This window comes from Ailuropoda melanoleuca, chromosome 4, assembly GCF_002007445.2.
Source record: "Ailuropoda melanoleuca isolate Jingjing chromosome 4, ASM200744v2, whole genome shotgun sequence".
Lineage (NCBI taxonomy): Eukaryota > Metazoa > Chordata > Mammalia > Carnivora > Ursidae > Ailuropoda > Ailuropoda melanoleuca.
In genome coordinates, this window is record NC_048221.1 from 53808630 (window position 1) to 53834499 (window position 25870).

The window sequence follows — 25870 nt, forward strand, 5'->3', positions numbered from 1 at the left end:
GGGTCAGGCGCTTTAGCCACTACGTTGCAACACGCACTGTACCTCACTGATGCGCCTGCGCACTGCAAGTCATTCCGGGATATGTAGTTCCTCCTGCCTTGAGGAGTCGCAGAGCAGCGCGCGGCTTCCTGGGAAATGTAGTTCCCGGCTGACTGGGGCCAGGCTGGGGTTGGGAGGGCGCAGAGGCAGGCGCGCGGCGGGCAGGCCTGGACGGGGCGGGTCCGCGTGGGCCTCGGAGCCGCCCGCCCTGCCTGAGAAGAGGTCACAGCGTGAGCCCGCTGCCGCCTGTGCCGCCACCACCGCTATCGCCGCGAGGTCCGAGTGCCGGGGCTGCAGCCATGGCCTACTGCCGGCAGGAAGGTAGGGAGGGCGGGCTACCATGGAGACCGGCCTACGAGGGCCTGCAGGGGACATGCGGTTTTGCCACCCCCGCATAGACGCAGGCCCCGGGGCCCCGCGACCCCACTGCAGGCGCGGGCGACTCGAGGGACGGCCCGGGGTACCCTATTCGGGACCCTTGGGAGGGCCGGACGGTGGGGTCGCCACCTCCGTTTTGCAGATGAGAAAACCGAGACCTGGAGGAACGAGGCTGGTCCAAGGTCACTGTGAGACTCGAACCCGTACCTCAGAACAACCCGCACGTGGGAGATTTCATAAACTAGGCCAAGGGGGCACGGGAAGTGCTGAGCACGCTTCCTCTGGCTCGTAATTGGTAATTTATTGTTTTTAATCGCTCTTACCCTACACCACGGGTTTCCATTTGTACGCGCCTTTTAACTGCCCTGAAAAGTTGCCACTCGGCTTAGGGGCTGTGCTGGAGAGGTGAAAGTGCCACCCACGTGGACATTTATTGAGCCCCTACTACGTGCCAGACACTGTTCAATAGTCTTTATATGCTTTTCTCATTGATCTCGCAGCGATTTTTATAATCATAAGTGAGGCTCTATTATCTGCCTTTTACTAAAGAGTGGACCCTAAGACACAGGTGACTTGGCCTCAGGCACTTGACCCAGGATGTCCTGGAGCTGGGGTTCGTGCTTCAGCAGTCTGATCACAGAGACTGCATCATTCAGTCTGGTGCCTGCTAGATTCCGGGGAGCTCTCTGCTGGGAACCCCCGCCCCCCACCTTTCCCACAAAGTGCCCATCTCCTCCGCCTATCTTCTCTTTGCTTCCTTCTGTTCTTACCTCTACTGAAGAACTCAGGAGTCTCTTGGCTGGAGTCCCAGGGCCTCCCCACACACTGCCACTAACTGGCTTTTTGTCTCTGAGCTGCCACCTGACCCTTCCAGGCCCCAGTTTCCAATCTTGTAAAATGAGAAGTTGGTCTTCATTCATTCAGCAGATACTCACAGGCATCTTCTCTTGGCAATTATGGTGGACACATGAGAATGTAAAGCTACAAAGAGAGTTGGAACACACCCAGAAATTCTTTGGTGAATAGTCAGTCTGGTTTCCTCAGTTTAATTCAGAGAATTTGAAGACCAGAGAAGGGGATGACCTACCCAAGGTCATACATCCAATTAGGAGAGCAGCTCAATCTAAAATGTCAAGCCTTTTTCCCATTACCTCATTCTGCTTCTAGAACCACTCCTTTCCTGGGTCATAAGGTTGTAATACTCACTGATGTCTCTCCTGAGTGAGTACTATTTTTTATTGATGAATAATTGTGCCATGAACAAAAGTCCTCTGCCCTCACCGCTTTGTTAGTAGGTCTCTTGTTTTTAATTTTCTTTCTCTGGGTTTCTAATTTACTTCGTTTAGCAAATAATTCGAGCTTTTTAGATATAATGAGGCTGTGCCAGATGAATAAGCCCTCGCCTTGCCCGTGAGGATCTAGGAGTCACAGGTTCTTTGGGAAGGAAAGGCGTTTTCCGTCTGCCACCCAAAACATGGATCTTTATCTTTTCCTGGGTCAAAGATCTCTCTCTTAGTTTGGGGATGAGAATTGCAAGCCCCTGTGTGATCTGGCTCCAGCCTGATTTCTAACTGCACCTTCGCTGCCAAGCTACACTGGCGTCTCGGTTGTTCTTCTGCCTGGTACATCTGTCCACCAGCTCTTCCCGTCATTCTGAGTTCTGAGTGAGTCCCTTGCTGAACAAATTTATTCAGGGGCCCCCTCACCACCCAGCTTTCAGGTTAAAAGTTTTGGCATCCGAGGTGTTCCACAGCGTGGACTCAGCCTCTCTCCCTGGCCTTAGACCATCCACACTTTTCTCTATCAGTGCCACATCGATCCTTTCTTTAGTGTCCTCTTTTCTGTTGCTGTCTGCCTTCTTCAGTTCCTCAACAAACATTTATTGAGCACCTGTGGTGTACCAGCCCGTGAGCAGGTGCTCGTGAGCACAGATGACATCATCTGCTTTATGGTGTTGGGGAAGAGATGGGCGCTCCATCTGGGTTGGATCAGCTGAAGATTTTGACATGTAAGGATCTCCTGCGTGTTCCTGTTCCCCTTTCTGGGGGAAATGAGACCACCCATCCCAGGTTGTTTTGTTTTGTTTTGTTGTAACCTACTTAATGGTAAGAACCATTCTGTCTTCCTGCTCTCTGCTGAGGTCTTCAGTTTGGTTTCTCCTTTCATTTGTTCAACAAATATTGATTACCCACCATGTTCTGGACACTGTTCTAGGCTCTGGGGATACTGCAGTCAGTGGAATAGACAAATCCTTGCCCCAGAAGAGCTGATATTTCAGTGGGGGAAACGGGGTAAGCACATATATAATCTCATGTTAGGCGAAGAAAAGTTCTTCAGAGAAAAGGCGGGCCAAGGGAGACAGGGAGTGGTCGGAGAAGGCAGCATCTGAGCAGGACGTATGAAGGTAGGGAGAGGGTGGCTGTGGGGGTATCTGGAGGGTGTTCCAGAAGTGAGGACAGCCTGGGCCCAGGCCTAGAGGTAGGTGTGTCCCCAGTGTGTCCAGTAAAGGCAACGAGGTGTGGGAATGGAAGGAGCGAGTGGTGGAAGATGGGGTCTTGGTGCTGAGAGATGCAGATCTTTCTGGCTGTATTTGAAGGTAGAGCCAACCAGATTTGATGATGGAGGTCGAGAGAAAGGGTCAAGGATGGCTGTACAGAGAGTAAAAATACTGAATTGGGGGTGTCTCGGTATCCACCTATTCAATCAGGCTTTCTGTTCTCAGCTTCACCCTTAAGTCCTGATTTCAGAGTGGGCCCTGATGCCTGACCTTTACCATGGTCCTCGGGTGAGGATGGATTTTCTTCTAGCTGACTTCCCCTCGTTGTGACTTTGAGTTCAGCTTTCTGTTAAGTCAGAAAGCACTCTGATCTCAGCTTGCCCACTTCCCAAACTTTACTGAACTCTCTAGCTTGTCATTGTTTCTTTTCTTGGACCTTTTGTCCTTGTCATTTAATGACACTTAAAAAATTACTGTCTTTCAAGTGGGATTTCAGGTGAGAGCAAAAACTTATTTCACCTCTTTCGTTTAAGCAAAGTCTCGTGATTCTTGGCCTGACCGCAGGAAGAAGAGAGGCTGAGCTGCTGGGGATCTGTTTCCTGAGGCCACAAGAAGTTGCCTGAGATCATAGCTGTTACGTGCTTCTGCTCAGATTTGAACCCCAGGCCTAAAACTCTGTAATATCGATGCCGCTGAACCAGACCTCCCGCAGCTGGGCTTCTATCTCAGCCTCAGAGCTGTGCTTCTGTTCTTTCTACAGATAGTTTCTAGCCCTACTGTTACTTGTCCATGCAACAAAAGGACCTCCATCTGGATACCTGGATTCGGGATGCAAAGATACACATCCCTGCTTAGAAACCACAGTCAGATCACCCAGGGGATCTTCTTCCCCAGCTTTATGGTATGAATGTGTCCCCCCAATTTCATAGGTTGAAATCTGAACCTGCAAGGGTGATAGTATTAGTAGATGGGGCCTTTGGGAGGTGCTTAGGGAATGAGGGTGGAGCTTTCACATATGGGATGAAAGCCCTTATAAAAGAGGCTCCGGAGGGATCTCTAGCCCCTTCCACCCTGTGAGGACGTAACGAGAAGGCAGTTGCTGTGACCCAGGAAGGGGCCCTCACCAGAAGGTGACGGTGCTGGGGCCTTGATCTTACACTTGAAGCCTAGCACTGTGAGCAATAACTTTCTGTTGTTTATGAACTACCTTGGTGGTGGTATTTTGTTATAGCTGCCCAAACGGACCAAGACACCCATCCAGGGTAGGAGAAGTGCCAGTCAGGGAGGCTCGGAATCCTTACTTTCTTTGCGAGCCAGCTCAGCGGGACTATTCCCCCCCACGCTTCATTTCTGTCCGTGAAGCCTCTAAGACTTAGGTGAAGCTGCCGTAATCAACTAAAGGTACCGATAAACTTCACTTCGATTTAAAATGTGTAAGTAAACATCCACTGAGTAAAAGACTGGTGGAAGAGGCAAGGAGCAAGCAAGATCCAGGACTTTGCTCTCAAGGCTCTTGGAATCCGAAGGATGGTCCAGATGAAGCTGTTTTTGTTCATGTAATGGTAGAACGTGGGTGCCGATGAGGGCACCAGACCTCAGTCAAGGACCCAGCGGGGTTGCATGGTGCTTTGGCGCCAACAGCAGGCAGACGGGCCCTAGCTTCTTCGCTTAAACTTACCAGCTGTGTGGCCTTGGCCGGATAGAGGAATTGAGGAAACCAGCCTGGGGTCATGGTCAGGGACAGGACTGCAGTGCAGCGCATGGAAGGAGAGCTAGTTTGACAAGCACGAAGGAGGTGGTCACAGGACGGCAGGACCATGGGTGGGCTGGAGGCCTGGTCCCTGAGTGTGCCAAGGGTCGGCTGTCCTTACTGTTTGTTACCCCATGTGGGACACCCTGTGGACGCATGAGAAGGGTGCCTTCCCTCTGTCCCCTGAACTGTCTTCTCTGGAGCTGTTGCTCTGCTTTTAGCCCCCGTACTTTAAGCCTCTTCCGTAAATACGCCAGCTCAGTGTGGGCCCAAACCCTCTTCCTTGGTTTCTGTTAACAAGCCTGTGACTGAACTTCCCTAAATATAAAGGGAAACCAACTGAAATAATCAGAGAAAATGCCAGCAGCTCCCAGAGAGCCACACTTCCACAGGCCCAGCCTTTGCCCCCAGGCCACTGATGAAGGCCCTGTCCTAGGGCCAATTTGGATGGGACCTGGAGGAGTCTTCTTAAATGCCAGGCACTTCCCATCCCCTTCCAGATGAGGTCCCATTGTCCCACATCTCCTGGGTGAGAATGGGGAGTCAGTAGGGTTGTTGAGTTTGTCCTTGCCCTTCTCAAGGTTGGTACCCAGTAGCTTAGAAGAAAGCGCCTGTTCAATCACTCAGCAAACATTCTCTTGGTTCTCAGCTCCTTGGGGCTTATTGTACAAAACATTCCCGCCCCAGGCACACAAAGCTCTCAGGACAGCGTCTGAGTCATGCTAAGTACCCAGTGTTAGCTGCTGTTTTTATTCTTGTGTGTCTTGGGGGTGGGGGCAGCGGGGGTCTGGGTAAAGGATCGCCACAGCATGGCCTTTGGAGACACACAGAGCTGGGTTCAAATTCCAGCCCGGCATGAGCTCGGGTACATCACTTCCCAGAGCCCTAGGCTCACCACTGTAGAATGGGGCTCCTCCTGGCTCCTCTCAGGGTGGTGACAGGATGGCAGGAGCTAGCTGACACACAGGACCCAGAGAGGGGCCGGCCTCAGTCTGCCCTCCAGGGACTGCAGGGGAAACTGATGACATGCAGTGTGGGGCGTGCCAAAGACAAAGTACTCGCAGCCACAACGGGAATATCAGACAGTCACCCGCTGTGTGGTTAGCTGCGGGCCACAGGTGCTGGGAAGGTGTAGGGGAGAGAGCCGGGAGGGTGTTGGATAGCAGAGGTGCCTGCCTCGCCATTTCCAGCCGGTGGACTTTGAGTAACCATTCTGGGCTTGGTTTTCTGTTTTATAAAAAGCCGCAGGTCTCACCCATCCCGGTTGTCAACCCTGATTCCCGTTCCTGTGGCTACGCAGCCTCCCGTGAGAAGCTTCCCACACAGTGTGCATTTGGCCCCCACCAGTCTGGAGGCTCAGGACCCTCTGGCAGCCAGGCACATAGGGCCGGGGGCTCTGGCCTGATCGACATTCACATCAAGAGCTGGCTTCCTGATGCTGCTGGTCCTTGCAGAGCCTCCGTCCTGACCCTACTGCTTAGCCTATGATGTTTAGGTTGGGTGATTGTTCTAAAAAATAACAAACTGCAGATTGGCACAGAAGTTGATAACATTGGCACTTTGTGTCCTCCCCCCAGTCATTCCACACTTTGGGAAATCGCCCCAGGACTCAGGGGCCGTGGGGAACTGCCACAGTGTTCCCCACCATCATGACCCCTTCTTTCTGGCCACGATTAGAGGCCAGGAGGCCAGAGGAAATCTTGATTGTGGGCACTCTCAGACCAACCATGTCCCCAGCCTTTAAGAGGCAGATGACTGGGATATTTTCGCACAGGGCATCTTCTCAGACACGCTTCAGTGGCTACATCAGCCAAGTGGGCTGTGGTGGGCTGCTGGCCGGGCGCCCACATCACTGCTGTCTCCTCTTGTCAAAGTTCTCAGTCTCCTCAGACCTGTCTGCATTCTGAATGCTATGGGTAAACCCTTACAGGGCTAGAAGCAAGTCTTTTCCTGTCTGCCTTTTTCCTGTCCCTTGCACCCCTTCCCTGCCCACATACAGTCTAGCTCTAGTGGAGGGGGGCAGGGTACCCAGAGGCAGGCACTCTGAGGCCCTAGTAAGTGTCCGTCATTCCACTAGAGTTGTCTGAAGGCTGACAGCTCGCAGCACCTTGCCGGGCCTGGGGAGGAGGGGAGACGGCGGCAGATTGATGAGGCCTTCATAGGTTGACGGGACATAATGGGGACAGTCCGAGCGCCATGGGAGTTCTGAGACAGGACTGCCCCTTTCTTGGGGGCAGAAGAATTAAGAAGAAAGAAGTTGTTGCACCATTGTGTTACCAGCAAATCTGGGGACTAAACAGCTGCATTTCATTGGATCAGACCTCTTGTCTCCTACCTGAAGGGTAAGGCATCTTCTTCCTTACCCTTGACCTTGGTGGAGTTTTTGTTCCAGTTGCAAGCACTCAGTAGAAGTGGCTGCTCGACCGTCACACAGACTCCGTGATGCAGCCCAGGAAGGGCATTTTGATGGCCACCTCGCTTTGGGGTTTTGCATAGAACAGTCTTAAAACTTGGTTTGTGTGGCTGCTTTGGGTTTGGGGCTGTTTGGCTGCTCTTGAGTGAAATGTTTCTTCCTCTATTCTCCAAACTAGGGAAGGATCGAATCATATTTGTGACCAAAGAGGACCATGAAACTCCAAGCAATGCAGAGCTCGTGGCTGATGACCCCAACGATCCGTACGAGGAGCACGGTAAGTGCCGTGGGTCTCCCAGGGATCCACAGACCCTCCTGGGGAGAATGTCCACGCCATGCACTGTCTCCAAGGACAATGAGCTTAGCTACCTCAGAGGTGTGAGGGGCTGGCTGAGTGCTTTCCAGCCCTCCTGCTGTTGCACCCCCCTGGCTTTTAGGCCAGAACCTAAGTTTCTCCTGAGCTGAAGTCTTCTGCCTCTTTTTCTCCTGAGGTTTTACACGGACTGAAGCTGGTTGGATGCTTCCCGATGATGAAGTTTTAGGCCGAGGTTGGGGGGTGGTCATGGATTCCAGCATGGCAGGCAGGTTAAGGGGACAGGGATCCTCCTGGTCAGTCAGGCTGCCAGACGGAATTCTGCCACATCTGCAGACCATTAGCAAGCAGGCACAGGAGAGTCCTACACCTTGTTCTGTGAGGTGGTGAGGTCTGCTCTCTCTTCGTCAGTGTTCCAGCAAGGACCCCGCACAAAAAGCTCACTCGAGACTGAGGGACAGTTTCCAGCAGCAGGATCCAGCTCACCTAGTCAGAACTATTGCACACAACTTATCAATGGTCAGTGGTCTTTGGGGCCTAGGATGCCATTCCAAAGGCTTTAGGCTGCTGGGCTCACTGGAACTTCCCCGGATGTGTAAGGCTGACCAGTGTGTGCAGATTTTTTTTTTTTTTTTTTTTTTTTTTATTCGACAGAGATAGAGACAGCCAGCGAGAGAGGGAACACAAGCAGGGGGAGCGGGATAGGAAGAAGCAGGCTCATAGCAGAGGAGCCTGATGTGGGGCTCGATCCCATAACGCCGGGATCACGCCCTGAGCCGAAGGCAGATGCTCAACCGCTGTGCCACCCAGGCGCCCCAGTGTGTGCAGATTTTATAAACAGTCCATATCGTAAACAGTACTCAGTTGACCAATCTAAAGCCGTTTCTGACATCTGTGATGATAATTAGCAACCCTTCCAGTGCTGACTGGTGGTAAATGTGGTTGAAAGAGCTTGCAGCAGCAGCCCCCTGTGGAGTGTAGGCTCCCGATGAGAAATTTTCAGATGCTAACTGAAGCGCATGTTCTCAGGGAGGACATCTTACTGCTCCTGGGGGGGAGAGTAAAGTCGAGCCGAGCCTGCGTGTCAAGCACCCCGTTGGGAATGGTGGGAGGCACAGGTGTTCTACGAGAAGGCAGCTATGGGAGCAATCTTGAATCAGCACTCTGGCAAAGAAAAAAGTCGCCTGTCAATTCCAGTGCTCTGCCTCTCTTGAGGTCCGTATTAGTTAAGCACATTTTATGGGGCCTACAGAACACATCAGGCCATGTTCTGTTCGCCTCGTGGCGTTTTAAAAATTGACTGTGTCTGTGCTGAGCCTGCACATTCCCCTCCAGTTCCTGCCAGGCCTTCTCGTCCCTCTTGTTTTCTGTCCTATCTGCTCTGTCACTTATAATAGATCTGCTTGGACTGTACACATATTTGCCTTTGCAGCCCCTTCTAGTGAATGATTCTTCCGAGAAGCATATACAACAGAGAGCCCTGGGACCTGGGTTCTGAGCTCTCAGTGGCAGAATCACTCAGCAGACTAGGTAGGCCACCGATTTACGCCGGCCGCCTGCATCCAGGCCTCCAGCTCTGTGGCTGAGGTGGCACTTGGAGCGGCTAAGAGTGCCACGAGAAGGGTAGCAGAAGGAATTTTCTCAAAAAGACTGGAGGAGGGCCTTTTTAAAAATCACCTGGTCCGGGGGAAAACTGAGAGCCCAGGAGGAGATGGGGACTGGCCAAGGAATTTAGTGGCGGGGACTGGCCGAGGAAGTTAGTGACAGGGACTAGGACCGCAGGCGTTTGGTTGTATGTTCCAGACCTCCTGCATCTGGGCTTAGTTTTCGCTTGTCGATGTCTGTATGTGTAAGCGCCTCAGGGGGGAGCAGTCTCATTGTAGCCTGCCTTCCCCGACGAGGGAGCACAGACTCCGTAAACCTGGGCTGTTCCTTTAAAATGTTCGTATGAAGATTTCATTTGGAAATGGGCTGTGCAGGTTGCCTGGTCTCGAGCCTTCCGAGGGCAGCATTTGTATACAGGCCTCGTTTTATCGCGCTTTGCAGATACTGCGCTTTTTACAAATTGAAGGTTTGTGGCAACCCTGCTTGAAGCAAGTCTGCTGGTGCTGTTTTTTCAGTAGCATTTGTTCTCTAAATGTCTCTGTGTCACATTTTGGTAATTCTTGCAGTATTTCCTCCTTTTTTATTATTGTATTTGTTACGGTGATCTGTGACTGGTGATCTTTGGTGTTACTATTGCAACTGTTTTGGGTGCCATTAGCCGTGTGAGATGGGGAATTCAATCAATAAATGTTGGGTGTGGGGGCGCCTGGGTAGCGCAGTCGTTAGGTGTCTGCTTTCGGCTCAGGGCGTGATCCCGGCGTTCCGAGATCGAGTCCCACATCGGGCTCCTCCGATGGGAGCCTGCTTCTTCCTCTCCCACTCCAGTCCCTGCTGTGTTCCCTCTCTCACTGTCTGTCTATCTCTGTCAAATAAATAAAAAAAATCTTAAAAGAAAAAAAAAATAAATGTTGGGTGTGTTCTTATTGCTCCACAGACTGGCTCGTACTTGTCTCTCTCCCTTACCTCAGGTCTCCCCATTCCCTGACACGACAATACTGAGATTAGGCCAGTTGACAGCCCGACAGTGGCCTCTAAGTGTTCAAGTGAAAGGGGAGGTTGTGCCGCCTCTCATGTCACATCAAAAGTTAGAAGCCATTGAGCTTAGTGAGGAAGGCCTTTCAGGGGCCAAGATGGGCTGAAAGCTAGGCCTGTTGCACCTAACAGTTAGCCAAGTTGTGAATGCAAGGGAAAAAGTTCTTGAAGGAAACGAAAAGTGCTACTGCAGCGAACACACATGGTGAGAAAGTGTAACAACCCGAATGCTGATCTGGAGAAGGCTGTAGTGGTCTGGAGAGAAGATCAAACCAGCTACAACACTCCCTTAGCCAGAGCCTAACGGAGAGCAAGGTCCTGACTCTCTTCACTTCTGGGAAGGTAGAGAGAGGTGAGCAAGCTGCAGAAGAGAAGGGTGACGCTGGCACAGGTGGTTCGTGAGGGTGAGGGAAAGAAGTCGCCTCCGTGACATAAAAGCACAAAGTGAGGCAGCGAGTGCTGATACAGGAGCTGCAGCGGGTCACCCAGGAGATCTCGCTGAGATCATTCGTGAAGGTGGCAGCACAAAACAAGGGATTTTCAGTGCAGATGTAACAGCCTTCTAGGGAAAGAAGATGCCATCCAGGACTTTCAGAGCTAGAGAGAAGTCAGTGCCTGGCTTCAACGTTTCAAAGGACAGACTGACTCTCTCGTTAAGACCTAATGCAGCTGGTGACTTAGAGTGGAAGCCATCATTTACTAGATGAAAATGCCAGGGCCCTGAAGAATGTGCTGGATCTCCTGCGCCTGTGCTCTGTGCCTGGAACAGCAGAGCCTGGGGGACAGCACAGCTGCTTACAGTGTGGTTTACTGAATATTTTAAGTCTACTGTTGAGACCTGCTGCTCAGAAAACAAGATTCTTTTAAAATAGGACTGCTCATTGACAATGCACCTGGTCACCCAAGGGCTCTGATGGAGATACACGATGAGATTAATCTTGTTTTCATGCCTGCCAACACAGCATCCATTCTGCATTCCATGGATCAAGGAGTCACTTTGATTTCAAGCCTTCGTTTAAGAAATACATTTCCTAAGGCTATAGCTGTCACAGATAGCGATTCCTCTGGTGGATCTGGGCAAAGTCAAGTGAAAACCTTCCGGAAAGCATTCACCATCCTAGATGCCATTAAGAGCATGTGTGATTCATGGGAAGAGGTCAAAATATCACCATGAACAGGAATTTGGAAGAAGCAGATTCCAAGCCTTGTGGATGACCTTGAGGGTTCAAGACTTCAGGGGCAGAAGTAACTGCAGATGTGGTGGAAACAGCAAGAGAACTAGGATTCAAAGTGGAGCCTGAAGACGTGACCGAACTCCTCTGATCTCCTGATCAAGCTTTAACTGATGGTTGCCGGGGGAGGAGTGAAACACCTGAAGGGGATTAAGAATACACTTATCGGGGCGCCTGGGTGGCACAGTGGTTAAGCGTCTGCCTTCGGCTCAGGGCGTGATCCCAGCGTTGCGGGATCGAGCCCCCCATCAGGCTCCTCTGCTATGAGCCTGCTTCTTCCTTTCCCACTCCCCCTGCTTGTGTTCCCTCTCTCACTGGCTGTCTCTATCTGTGTCAAATAAATAAATAAAATCTTAAAAAAAAAAAAAAAAAGAATACACTTATCGTGGGGCGCCTGGGTGACTCAGTTGGTTAAGCGTCTGCTTTCAGCTCAGGTCATGATCCCAGGGTCCTGGGCTCGAGCCCCATGTCGGGCTCCCTGCTCAGGGGGGAGCCTGCTTCTCCCTTTCCCTGGCTTGTGCTGTCTCTCAAATAAATAAATAAAATTAAAAAAAAAAGGACACTTACCTTGATGAGCCCTGAGAACGGTGTAGAATTATATGTTGTACACCTGAAACTAATATAGCTGTATGTTCATTATACTTCAGTTTAAAAAGAAGAAACTTTATTGGGTGAGAAGTTGCTTCTGATTGATGAGCAAAGAAAGTGGTTCCTTGAGATGGAATCTACACCTGGTGGAGATGCTGTGAAGATTGCTGAAACGACAACAAAAGACTTAGAATATGACATAAAGCAGCAGCAAGGTTTGAGAGGATTGATTTCAATTTGAAAGAAGTTCTGCTCGGGGTAAAATACTATCAAACAGTATTACATGCTGAAGAGAGATTATTCGTGAAAGGAAGAGTCCATCAATGCAGCAAATTTCATTGTTGTCTTATTTTAAGCAATTGCCGCAGCCACAACCCTGATCAGTCAGCAGCCATCCACATCGAGGCAAGAACCTCCACCAGCAAAAATTTACAACTCACGTTAGCGTTCTTCAGCAATAAAGTATTTTCAATGAATGTATGTACGTTGTTTTTTACACGTAATGCTATCGTGTACTGAATGCACTGTGGTGCAAACATAGCTTCCTAGGAACCGGGAAACCAGGAAAGTAATTTGACATGCTTTACGTGATACTGGCGTTACTGTGGTGTCTGGAGCCCAACCCGCAGTATATCTGAGGTGTACCTGTAGGTTTCCAGCACCATGCTGGCCTGCGGAGGGAGAGGTGGGGAGACAGCTTGGGCTCCAGGAATCCTTTGGACCCTGGCTGTAGCCCTGACTTAGACCCCACTGAATCACAGAAATCTGTGCAAACTGGGATTTGTCGTACGTACTGAAGAAGCTTGCCAAAGACTGTGTGTTTGCCCACAGGTAGTTTGGTGCTCGAGAACGCGCCCTGCAGCTGTTGATGGTCTAGTGGTGAGCTGCCCGCTGGGGGTGCGGTATCCACTGACGTCTGCGCTGTTAGCCCATTTTACAAGTAAGGAACTGCAGCGGCAGATCTGTTGATCATTGCAGTTTCCTGAGCAAGAGTGAAGAGGTGGGGTTCAGCCTAGGCCTAGGACTTTGGACGCTAACTGAGAGTGCCACGCCTGGGTACTTGGTTAGAGTGAAAAACTGTGTGCTTTCACTGGGCATTCTAGAGTCTTACAGAGTGCTCTCGGTCTTGTAGAAGACTCATGTAAGAAACTTCTGTGTGAATCCTACTTCCCTGTCTATTACAAAGCTGGAAATGAAGCCATCATCTTGAAAGCATTTTAGAAAACCAGGAAATACTATTTAGATGTGAATAAGGTTCAAAAGTGTAAAATTCAAAAGTAAGGGGGCCTATAGGATATCACAGCTGAACTGTCGGTCTGTAGCTGCACCCCTCCCTGAAACACAGGTGCTGTTTAGCAGTTGGGTTAGTGTGGTCAACATCCTTCTAGGTTTTTCACTGTTACAAGTCTAGAACCGCACCATCTTGTACGCCACTGGCTTTTTCCTTATACATCGTGTCTTGGATATCTTCCCGCCAGTGCAGAAGGCTCAGCCCCCTCTTTACCAGTCCTCACACTGAGCTGAGCTTCTGAGAGCAGTTGCAGAGCCAAAGGGGCTTGAGGGGGCAAGGTGCCTTTTTTGGAGGCAGGGGGTGGTCTGGTCCTAATCATTTGAACAGAAGCAGAGCAGAGAGAGAAAGGAGATCAATACCTCAGCTCTTTAACCAACCCAATGATGGTTCCTTCGTTGGATTAAATGGTTTCCTGCATTTAGCTCTTGGAGCACAGCCACGGCCGTCGCACTGGAAGGCGGCTGAGACTACAGATCAGGGTCGTGCATGGAGAAAGTTGCCATTGGTGGCTGCTTTCCAGCCAAGGCAAGGGGTGCTGCATTTATTTGCACAGGCATTTGAACCCAATCCAAATCGAGAGGCAGGTCCACAGTCAAGGGCCTACCAGGCAGCAGAGCCTACTGTTCTGTACCTCCCAAGTATCTTTGGAGGACTGGACTTGGTTTTGCTTTTTCAGAAACCTTCAAGAGCCTGTCTCACATTTTGCTTGCCCATTTTCCTGTTCTAGGATTGATCCTGCCAAATGGAGACATTAACTGGAACTGCCCATGCCTTGGGGGAATGGCCAGTGGCCCCTGTGGGGAACAGTTCAAGTCAGCCTTTTCCTGCTTCCACTATAGCACAGAGGATGTCAAGGGGTCAGACTGTGTAGACCAGTTCCGGGCCATGCAGGAATGCATGCAGAAATATCCCGACCTCTATCCCCAAGAGGACGAGGAGGAGGAGGAAGAGAAGAAGCCAGCAGAACGTTTAGAAGAGACAGCTACCACTGAGGCCGCTGCAACCAAAGAAGAGGAGGGGTCAAGCTAATGAAGGCCACAAGGCACTGGGCTCCAGTCCTTCTGCTTCAGAGTGATATGAACCTTTTGCAAAATGCCTTTTGGTCATTCTCCGAGAAAGTGTCTTTCCCTCTGGTGTTCTGTGCACTATAATGTACAAAATAACTTATTTTGATGATCAGGGATCTTGGTCCTTTGACATATACACTGGAAAAATGTGTGTCTCACATAAACCTATCAGCAAATGTAGCTGTCACTTTTGAATTCTCTTCTCAGATTACCCTGAATTTTGCCACTTTGAAATAATGTGCTGACTGTGCTCAGCAACCAAAAATCATTATCTGGGAGTGTCTTGAGAGTGAGCTGATTTATTCTGATTGATTATATCCCTTTTAGTAGATTTTTATACCCCTTTGGGAAATGAAATAGAAACAAAAACAGCTTCCTTTAAAAATGCTGGAGTGGGGCCATTCCTAACGCAAGAGGCCAGCCGATCAGATACTTATTTCTCAAGAACCACCTTGACCTTGAGTATATGAGGAGGAGGTACTATATTTCATTTCTGATGCATTTTGGTTTCCATTTTTACATTGAGCTCCAGGTTTTCTGTGTTTGGAAATTGGAGCTTTAGACCCTCTGATTCAAAATCCCTTTCTGAGTGAAGAGAAAGGCTGGTTTTGCTGTTCTTATTATTCCAAAAGCCCTGGTTTGGGGCCTGTGTTCACACTGGCTCTGTGTCAGCCTGTTCAGATGCAGTGTTCTTGAGAGGTGGGGACCTAATTATTACCAAAGTAGCGGCCAAGAGAAGAAACAGTGTGAATTAAATAATCGATTAAAGGAAAACTTGATTTTTACCTGATGTTGAATATGTCCTTTGTTTTTACTAATTATAAATATATATATTTATTTTAATTAATATATGATAGATAATTTAATATATATAATTTATATATTATACATATATAAAATTATATACATATAGTTTTACTAATTATAAATATTTTACTAATTATAAATACTTTTGATATAAGGAAATAGAAATATGAAAATTTCCCTGCAATTCCTCCTTGAAGGTACTGGTAAACCAGTTTGAGTCTGTTAAAATTTTCTGTTGAATTCCTAGCAAGCCAGTTGTTTTTGTCAATGAGCAGATCCTTCATCCAGATACCACCACAGTTAATTTGTGAAGCAGGGAAGGCTCTTCCCATCTTGAAGATAAGGAACTGCAATCCCTCACAGGTTGAGTAACTAGCCAAGGCAACTGCAGGACAAATTTCAGGCCAGGATGTAGTAATACCTCATTTGTCCCCGGTGTATTAGTTATCTATTGCCATGTAAAAAATTACCTTCAAACTTAGCAGCTTGAAACAAACATTTATTATCTCACAGCTTGCGTCGGTCAGAGGTCTGGGCACAGCTTACCTCAGTCCGTGGCTCAGAGTCTCATGAGGCTGTGATCGAGGTGTCAGCCAGGGTTGTGATCATCTCAAAGCTTGACAGGCCTTCCAAAATGACTCAGGTGGTTTTCGCCAAAAGTCCCTTGTGGGTGGTTGGGCTGAGGGCCTCAGTTCCTCTTGGCCTATTTGCCAGAGTCCTCCCTCAGTTCCGGGTCAATATAGGCCTGTGCTCAGGGCAGCTCATAACATGGAGGCTGCTTCCGTGAGAGCAAGATGGAAGCCGCGACTCAGAATGACAGTGATTTGCACCAGGTACCTACACACAGTGTTTTCTGTCTGTGTTTTGTTATTTTGCAATGTAGGCTGGTGCAGCGTATCAGCCAGGCTTCTTAGCAGAACATTGTTCTGCTCTCGTTTTTGTTCTCATCAAGTTCTATGACCGTACAGATTTTAACTTAACATTTTGGTAACCCGTAAATGTTATTAAAATAATAACATTTTAGTAGCCCAAACTATTAGAAAGTAGCCCTTATCGGGGCGCCTGGGTGGCACAGTGGTTGGGCATCTGCCTTCGGCTCAGGGCGTGATCCCCGCATTATGGGATCGAGCCCCACATCGGGCTCCTCTGCTGTGAGCCTGCTTCTTCCTCTCCCACTCCCCCTGCTTGTGTTCCCTCTCTCGCTGGCTGTCTCTATCTCTGTCGAATAAATAAATAAAATCTTAAAAANTTTAAAAAAAAAAAAAAAAAAAAAAGAAAGTAGCCCTTATATAAACATAAAAGCCTTCTCATTCACCTGTAAGATCCAAAGAAAAATCACATGCATCAGATAATTTCACACATAACTTTCAAGATCTGCTGCTATAGGCCCAGAATAGCACTTGTAGAAATCACTTGTTAGTGTGATGTAAGTAGACAGGCTTTTCCTCTAATTAACCAAAGAGGGGAGAAAAAGAGCACATAGTTCATCAAAATCAGGCATTAAGAAAACAGAGTAGGGCTGTTTGGTGCCGTGTGCAGCCTATCAATCAGTACTGTGGCTGGACCAGCCCTTATGGTTCTTATATAATCATATATTTACAAGATCCCCTGCAGCAGTCACCATCAAGAAACTGAAGAAGAAAGTTTATTACTTACAGGACCTGAAATTACATGTGCCACACAGTGAGGTTGGGGGGAAGTTGGGGAGGAAAAGAAAGGGAGAGAGTGAATGAGCAGGCCTGAGTTTATGATTTTATTGGGGTTGAGGGTGGGGCCTAGGGTTTCATGGGCTCACATTTTATTGGTGTATTTAAATCGTAACAGTGGGAATTTAAAGTGCTGGAAGAGAAAAAGCAAGTGGCCTAAGTGGTCAGTTAATAGGAACCAACTAGGATCCCTAAAACTAAGGAGTTTGGGGCAGGGAAGAGTACAGCCTGGCTGCTTACAGTGTGGCTGGCAATGTGTTTATTCGAGATTGCCATCTTTGAAGTGGATGCCGAGGCAATCAAAGCTTCAACCAGGCAGGAAAGAAAACCCAACATTGTCAGGGCTTATACTACAAGGGGTATAACTATTAATTGAATCACTCTAATTTCATATCTGTTTGAAATTTTCCATAGTAGAAAGTTAAAAAGCATTGCTAAGCAAGAATGTTTAAGCGCTCCTCACTACCTCAAGCCAGTGGAGGCTCATAGCCAAATTACTGCTTTCTAAAATAATGGCCCTACAGATATTTCTCTAAAGATATGCAAATGGCCAACATGAAAAGGTGCTCAACATGATTGGTCATTAGGGAAATGCAAATCAAAACCACAATGAGATAACCACCTCACACCCATTAGGATGGCTATTATTGAAAAAAAACAAACAAACAGGAAAATAAGTGTTGGTAAGCATATGGAAACATAGGAACCTTGGAGTTTTCTTCAAAAAGTTAAACACAGAACGAGCATATTATCCCACAATTTCCTTAGGTATATTCCCCCCATATTGAAAACGGGTATTGAGTCACTTGTTCATTAATGTTCATAGCAGCACTCTTTACTGTAACCAAAAGGTGGAAACTACCTAAATACCCATCAGTGGATAAACGGATAAACAAATTGTGACATATACATACATGGAGTATATGCGGCCATAAGAAGGAATTCTGTACTGATACATACTACAAGTTGGATAAACTTCAACAACATGCCAAGTGAAAGAAGCCAGACACAAAAGGTCACATATGATGTGAGTCCCATTTATATGAAATTTCTAGAATAGCCAAATCCAAAGCAACAGAAAGCAGATTAGTGGTTGCCAGGGAGTAGGGAGGAACTGGAAGTGATTACTTAATGGGTATGAAATATTTGGGGGTGATGAAAAAGTTTTGAAACTGGAGAGAGAGGTGGTGGTCGCACAACATTGTGAATGCACTAAACACCAAGTTGTACACTTTAAGACAATTGAATGTAATGGGAATTTCACCTCAATTTTTTAAAAACTGAAATCCCAAATACGGGGAGGAAGGAATCAAGAACAAATGCTAGAAGTACAAAATGGAACAACCATTTTGGGGGGAAAAGTTTGGCAGTTTTTATAAAGTTTAAATATACACCCACCATATGACCCAGGCATTTCACACCTACCTATTTATCCAAGAGAAATAAAAGCATATGTCCACACAAAAACTTGTGCATGAGTGTTCACAGTAGCTTTGTTTGTAATAACAAAAAGCTGGAAACTACTACAAAGTCCATGAACGGCTGAATGGTTAAACAAATTATGGTATATTCATACAATGGAATACTCAGCAATAAAAAGTGAAATGTTGATACAACATGGACGAATCAATTAAGGAGGCCAGATAAAAAGTACATTCTGTGTGCTTTCATTTCTATAAAAATTCTACGAAGTGCAAACATAATGATAGAAAACAGATCAGGGGTACCTGGGTGGCTCAGTCAGTTGATTTTGGCTCAGATCATGATCTCAGAGTCATGGGGTTGAGCCCCATGTTGGGCTCCACACTCAGCATGGAGAGTCTGTTGTCCCTCTCCCTGTCCTCCTCCTCCTCCTCTCCTCGCCCCCATCTATCTCCATCTCTTTCAAATAAATAAATAAATAAAATCTTTAAAAAAAGAAAGAAAACAGATCGGTGGTTGCCTGGGGATAGGGTTGGACCAGGAGGGAAGAGGCAATTCAGGAAACTTTTGTAGGTGATGATCTATTATTTTAATTGTGGTGATGGTGTCATGGGTGCAAACATATGTCAAAACTCATCCGGCTGCATACTTTAAATAGGTTCACAGTGTATCAGTTATACGTCAATAAAACTTTTTAAAAAAATATTTTATCCCAGGAAAGAAAAAAAACAAAAAACAAGCAGCGTAATATTCCATTGTAAATATATGTACCACATCTTTATCCATTCATCAGTCAATGGACACCTGGGCTGTTTCCTTAATTTGGCTATTGTAGATAGTGCTGCCATAAACGAGAGAGAGAAAGAGAGAGAGAGAGAGAGAGAGAAGCAAACCAAGAAACAGACTCCTAACTATAGAGAACACACTGATGGTCACCAGAGGGGAGCGGGATGGGTGAAACAGGTGAAGGGGATTAAGAGGACACTTATGACCAGCACTAAGTAATATACAGAATTGTTGAATCACTACATTTTATACCTGAAACTAATATCACACTGTACGTTAACAGGAATTTAAACAAAAACTTTAAAAAACAAGCAGAAGTAAATACAAGTAGATATGAAAAAATGGAACACTTAGAAATATAAAAAAGTCATTGAAAGGAAAAATTCTTCAAAAGTTGAGATCAAGTTTAAACTAGTCTCATCACCAGTGGCCAGTGGTTTAATCCATTGTGCCCACATAATGGGACCTTTGCAAAATCCCACAAATTATAGGATTTGGGGAGCTTCCTTACCAGAATGCAGCACAGATTTTTTTTTTTTTGTCCTTGGGTAGAGGTTGCACACAAGTAGAGAAGCTACTGATAAATCAAGAATAAAGAAAAAAAATCTTAAATATCTACAAGGGAAAGAGACAACTTCTCAAAAAATCAGTAACAGTAAAAATGACAGTGGATCTCTCATCAGCAAAATAGATGAGTAATAAAATAAAGTGAGTAAATGTCTCCAAAATGCAGAGCGGTCATAGTAATTGGTAGCTCCCAATAGAATCTACATACAATTAAAACTATTGGGGGGGGGGAAGGCACAAGAATATTTGCAAATATATGAAATCTTAGTACTTACATAGAGCCTTGTTGAAAATTTAAAAATTCTAAAGGACATTTTTTCAACAAGAAGAAAAACTCTAGTCAGAAACAGCTCTCCTGCTTCCATGTGAACCTGAAAATGACTTGGCTGGACTTTCGAGTTGGCTCTCGGGTGGCAGAGCAAACCAGCACCTGTGCTATTTGACACGTGGCCCCTCCGTTTCCATGCCGTCCTATGGAACCAAGTGCGTGGGGCCCTGACAACATGTACCTCCCATTTGGGCTTGTTGCATCCTTTCTGGTTGACTCTGTGGAAGTGTCGCAAGCCAGCCTTGCAGCTACGTAAGTGATCCCTGTGGCCCTGTGAGCCACCATGCTGCCGATCAGGGACTACCCGACGGCTTGACCCCAGGTGATGGAGAATGACCAAAGGTTACTGTAAATATAATCGCGTGGGGATGATTTGTAACTGTGATTCTAAGCACCTAGGTGGGGCTCGAGCACAGGTGACGGCCAGTGGAGCGGACGCAGCTGTGGTGTGGGGTACATGGGGGATGGATCCAGCCATGTGCTTTATTTCCCATTCCCACCGATAATAAAATAAGAAAAGTCTGCATTTATGAGGCAAGGACAAAATTACCTTGACTATCTCGCCCTAGTGCTATACCCATCCCCCTCCTCTGTATTATAATAAAGTCTGGGGGAGGGGGGCTTGTTTGTCTTCATATGCACCGGATCATCATGCCGGTTCATGATGCCATGCTGATGGGATCTGCTGGTTGGGCATTAGGAAGCACTCTAGATAACTGTCCTAATAAGACAATTAAGTGTGCCAGATGGTGGGAGAGAAAGTTCAGTAGCATTGTCAAATAGTTGGGAGTTCCTGAGTCCAAAATTCTGGAGCACATGGGGAGATTCACAGGAAAGTGAAAGATAAGTTGCTGCATATTGTACTATCCACAACAAAGAAAGAGACATAACGGTGAGTGTCTCAGGATTTTGGAGGCAACATTTTTTACTTTGGGACATGCAGTGCTGATCCATTTACGAGGTAATCCATAAGGCTCCCACTTTGGAATGGGACTCAGAACAAGAAAGGTCTCTGCAACAGGAACGAGTTGCTCTGGTTCTTGGTCCTAAAGCCCCAGCAAAACTAACTGTATCAGAGGTGCTTGTGGCAGACCGATGGCTGGAGGGTTCTGCTGGGAAAACCTACAGTGGAATCAATCCTGACCATAAGGAGTAAGATTGTGCCTTTCTCCTTTTCTGTGTCCACTACTCTCTGTTTTAAAAGCTGTTCCCGCTTTCTATGAACACTGCAAGAGACGAGACACCTGGTCATGGGACAACGTGTGAACTGAACTTCTTCTGAATTGGGTATAATGTGACCCACTGAATCACAAAAATGCATGTAAAATAAATATAAGTTGATTCGGGCATACACAAGTTTGGGCCAAAGCCGTTTTGAAAAACACAAGTAAAGCTCATGGACTGGGAACACAGACAATCATGGTTCTCTCTCTGCTTTACCTTCCCTCCCTCAGTTCATACCTACAGTCTCACGGGGGTTCCCTATGACCAGCCAAGAGTACAGGGAAAATGCCAGGGCCTGATTTACAGAGAGATTTCCATGATTTGCCAGCACCAGCTGGCAGTGGTCAGTTGTAATACTACAATTCACACAGGGATGGTCTCTGAGATTTGAGTGGTATAAAGAAACATTCCTAGAAGACAGAACTCGGGGTACGTCTGGTTGGACACCTTGCATGGAAGAAAAGATGGCCTGAGTCATAGATCTACGGTGATTTGTCAGCAGTGGCTAAGAGTTTGCCTTTGCTGATCAAGGCTTTGGAAAAAACAGCCTTGGAACATTGGTGACCGGCAGGTCTCAGCAGTGGACGTGGGGGCTGGTATGAGCATCAATCCCACAGGGTAGGTGGAATATGAAGACGGTCATCAGCACACAAATGCCCACCAGAGGCAGCCACGGCAGAGGGGATTCTCCATAATCATGATCCTATGGATACCACTTAGCTTCTTGCCCGGCTTCCTCCGTATTCACTGTGACCATGCACAGAATGGCTGGGGCGGCAGAGACGGCTCTGCGCGGAGTGAACGCCGGGGCATTCCGCTCACCAAGGCTATCTGGCTACCACCTCTGCTGCGCGCCCAAGCTTCCAACTGCAGAGGTCGATGCTGAGTCCCCGAGATGGAAATATTCCACGGTGACGGCTTGACTGTGTTGGACCTCTTCTATCGTGGCAGGGGGTGGGGAAGGAGGCTGATACCTGATTCGCTGGCGTAGACATAATCTGAGTATGGATTTGACTTCCCTGCCCACAGATCTTCTCCCTGCACAACCATTTGTGAACATGCAAAACCTCGTGGGTTTGGGGTGCTGCTGCACACAGTGTTGTGTATTCAGTAAATGGGGCTGCTTGCCTCAAAGCCAGAGGGCGCAGATCTGGAAACCTGAGGCAAGAGGTAGGTCCTTTTATCATTACACGTAGTAATCCACTTGAAGAATTTTTGTTTCCTGTTTTTGCAGCCTCGGGCTTGGTGGGTTTGGAGGTCTTCGTGCCTCTGTACTGGCTTTAGAATCTGGCTTCAGATACAGGCAGCAGGGTCAACTCCTATGCACATCTGGTAGAAAGAATGATGTCATTTTTGGAACCTAACACAAAGTTCATTTCCCTGATAGGCTCATGATGGTTCCCGTGGTTATCTATGAATCAGTCAGTGTAGATGAGATAAACTTTCCGGCTTTGACCTTTTTAGAGGTCTTCCTCGTGAATTCATTGGTGGAGTCAACTCTGCGGAATTACATGGAGTGAGAAAGGGGGAAGGCTGGTTTTGCAGTGAGTAATTGAGGTACTTTTCACCTACAGAGATCTACTGTACTCTCTGACGTACTTTTAATTCCTAAAAAATGGCTATGGTTCTCTCTGCAAATCAGCTACTTCTAGATCCTGTGTCTACATGAGCTGCATGCTTTCTGGGGTATGCACATATCTCTAATCCTCATAGGGCATCGCTCAAAATTCCTATAATACCTTTGACATATTCTGTCCTTTAAATATTACATCTGGGGGCGCCTGCGTGGCCCAGTCAGTTAAGTGTCTGCCTTGGGCTCAGGTCATGATCCCACGGTCCTAGGAGCAAGCCCCGTGTCAGGCTCCTTGCTCAGCGGGGAACCTGCTTCTCCCTCTCCTCCTGCTTGTGCTCTCTGTTACTCTCTAAGATAAATAAATAAATAAATAAATAAATAAATAAATAAAAGCATGACATCTGTACTTCATGGCATTCACCACATTTATCTTTTACATTTATTTGTGTGAATATTTTATTAATGTCTGGCTCCCCTATTAGGCTGTAAGCTTTATGAGGGCAGTGACTGCATGTGTTTTGCTCACAAGTTAATCCTGGTTCCATAGGTGTGTGCATATGTTCAGACCCATCACACTGTATACATTAAGTATGTGAAGTTTTTTGGTATATAAATTACAAATTAATTTGAAGTTAATGGCACATATTTAGAATGAGTAGGGATGTAAGGAAGAAATGCAAGGAAACAGATGAGTTATCAGGTTCTGCAAAATATAAGATCAAGTCATGAAGCCCAGGGAAATAATCCAAAGTAAGGTGACATGGCTCAGGGCTTCTCACACATGAATAGGCTGACTACAGGTAAGGGCCCCTCTAGAAATCTCATAGTGGAACCAGAAAGGTAGAAAATCTCTTCCTTGCCTTTCTGACTTCATGAAGTAATTAGTCCAAGGTCCTACTGTAAATGGATAAGATTGTCATGTGAGATAATGCAAATGAGAAATGATGTTCATGCCTTTGAGAATTAGGAATTTTATAATTTAGAGAAGTATTAATTCTTGGTCAATTATATGTCCTACAGATACCTTCACCTGGTTTGCAACTTGTTGTTTACCATTTATGATCTTTTTCCAACTTTTAAACATTTTATTATACAAAATTTGAAATAGAAACAAAAGCAGAAAGGATGGTATAATATCAGAAAGAAACAAATACATAAAATTGATAAAACATACTGAAAACCCTTAGTTCTTTTTTTTTTAAGATTTTATTTATTTATTTGACAGAGAGAGACACAGCCAGCGAGAGAGGGAACACAAGCAGGGGGAGTGGGAGAGGAAGAAGCAGGCTCCCAGCGGAGCAGGGAGCCCAATGCGGGGCTTGATCCCAGAATAACTGAGCCACCCAGGCGCCCCTGAAAACCCTTAGTTCTAATTTGAATTTGAATTACCAGTGTAAACTCATATGGATTTTTTAATAAAATGTTTTTTAGTTCTTTATAAAGAATGCCCAGAAAAAATTACAAACCCAAGAGCAATGGATTTCTCTAATACCCAGATTGGGGTCTGTACAAAGCATTTTTACTAAATGGGCCCAGAACCTCTTGGTGAAATGGCTGACTTCAAGTCTGGAGCAGAAAAGGCAGATGAACTTGGAACTCCTTATACAAAGAAATGTGGATGCTATGCGGTCAAATACTATGAGGATCAAAGGATCCAGAAGCCAAAAGAATAGACTTCTATATACCAAAGACAGGATAGTCTGATCATCAGTAAGGATAATAAATGTAATATTTTGAAACACATTAAATATGTTTAAGCCTCTGAATTCATAATAATACAAAAATAACTCTTTTGTCACTTTGGATAGTGCTAGGAAACAAACTAAATGATAAAAACCAAAACTGTCTCAGACTACTTTCTTGGGATGTATGGACACCATTTTAAAAGGCATATCAATCAATCACAATTTAGGTACTTTACTTGGACCAGATTCAAACAAACTGGAAATATATAACACAATACAGAAAATACGACCATTTGATATTTGATGATATATCTAATTAACGTTAAATTTTTGGGTGTGACAATGATACTGTGATAATGTTTAAAAGGGAAAATTCCTATATTTAATAGAAACATTGACTTTTTACTGATAATTTATTAATGATATTTGTTTCAGCGTAAGATGGGAGAGTGGTGGCTATAAATGAAATTAAATTGGCCATGAATTGATATTTTTGAAGCAGGGTAATGAGTACAAACATAACTGATATTATACTAACCTGTTTTAGTTTATATCCCATATTTTATAAAATAAAAAGCTTAAAAGTTGGAAAAATATACCATGAACAGGGTAAAAAACAAGCTGCAAGCTGGGAGAAGATACTTGTAGTGTATGTAATTGGCAAATGATTACTATACAGAATATCAAATGGACCCCTAATAATAAAGCTACAAATAACCCAGTGGGAAGATGGGCAAAACATATGAACAGACTATTCAGAGAGAAAGAAACAAGAATGTTTAATGGGCATTTGAGAATATTTTTATCCTCATTATTAATCAAGGAAATACAAAATCAAAAATAAGATATAATTTCAAACTCATCAGATTGGAGAAATTTTAAAACTTTGACCATAGTGTTGGCTAGAATGAAAACTCTTACACACTGCAAGTGTACGAGGTAAATTATAGAACCATTTGGAAAACAATTTAGGATAAACTAATATAAATAAACACAAGCATAATTTAGGAATAAGCAAATTCTCTCAATGGTATGCATCCTAGAGAAAATGTTACACATGTGACCAGGAAACATCTACAGTAGTATTCAGAGGAGCCTTGTTCCATGCACATAGTCAGAAGATTGGATAAAGACATTTTCTTATATTCATGTGATGCCATTCCATGGAAATGCTGATGAGCTACAGCTTCATGCATCAAGGATATTCTCAAAACAGAAGGCTTAGCATAGGAACCAAGTCACCAGGAATGAATATAGAATTATCTACAGCAATCTTGAAAAAGAAGAGCAAAGCTGGAGGCATTGCAATTCTGGACTTCAAGCTATATTACAAAGCTCTAGTGATCAAGACAGTATGGTACTGGCAAAAACAGATGTATAGATCAGTGGAACAGAATGGAAAACCAGAAATGGACCCACAACTATATAGTCAACTAATCTTTGGCAAAGTCAGAAAGAATATCCAGTGGAAAAAAGACAGTCTCTTCAACAAATGGTGTTGGGAAAACTGGGCAGCAATATACAAAAGAATAAAACTGGACCACTTTCTTACACCATACACAAAAAT

The 25870-nt window shown here is 46.0% G+C and overlaps 1 protein-coding gene across 1 annotated transcript; it reads left to right on the plus strand.

Moving 5' to 3' along the window:
- Nucleotides 1-125: 125 nt before the first annotated feature.
- On the plus strand, nucleotides 126-14995 carry CHCHD4 (coiled-coil-helix-coiled-coil-helix domain containing 4). Its single transcript, XM_002920688.4, has 3 exons — nucleotides 126-360; nucleotides 7256-7354; nucleotides 13866-14995. The coding sequence occupies exons 1-3, from the start codon at nucleotides 339-341 to the stop codon at nucleotides 14165-14167; spliced, it is 423 nt and encodes a 140-aa protein (XP_002920734.1). The 5' UTR covers nucleotides 126-338; the 3' UTR covers nucleotides 14168-14995.
- Nucleotides 14996-25870: the final 10875 nt, after the last annotated feature.

Bases quoted from the DNA above. Each gene is read 5' to 3' on its own strand.
- CHCHD4 (XM_002920688.4), top strand. From the start codon at position 339: ATGGCCTACTGCCGGCAGGAAG. The intron at 361-7,255 runs GTAGGGAGGGCG...TCTCCAAACTAG, and splicing joins GGCCTACTGCCGGCAGGAAG to GGAAGGATCGAATCATATTT. The intron at 7,355-13,865 runs GTAAGTGCCGTG...TTCCTGTTCTAG, and splicing joins CGATCCGTACGAGGAGCACG to GATTGATCCTGCCAAATGGA.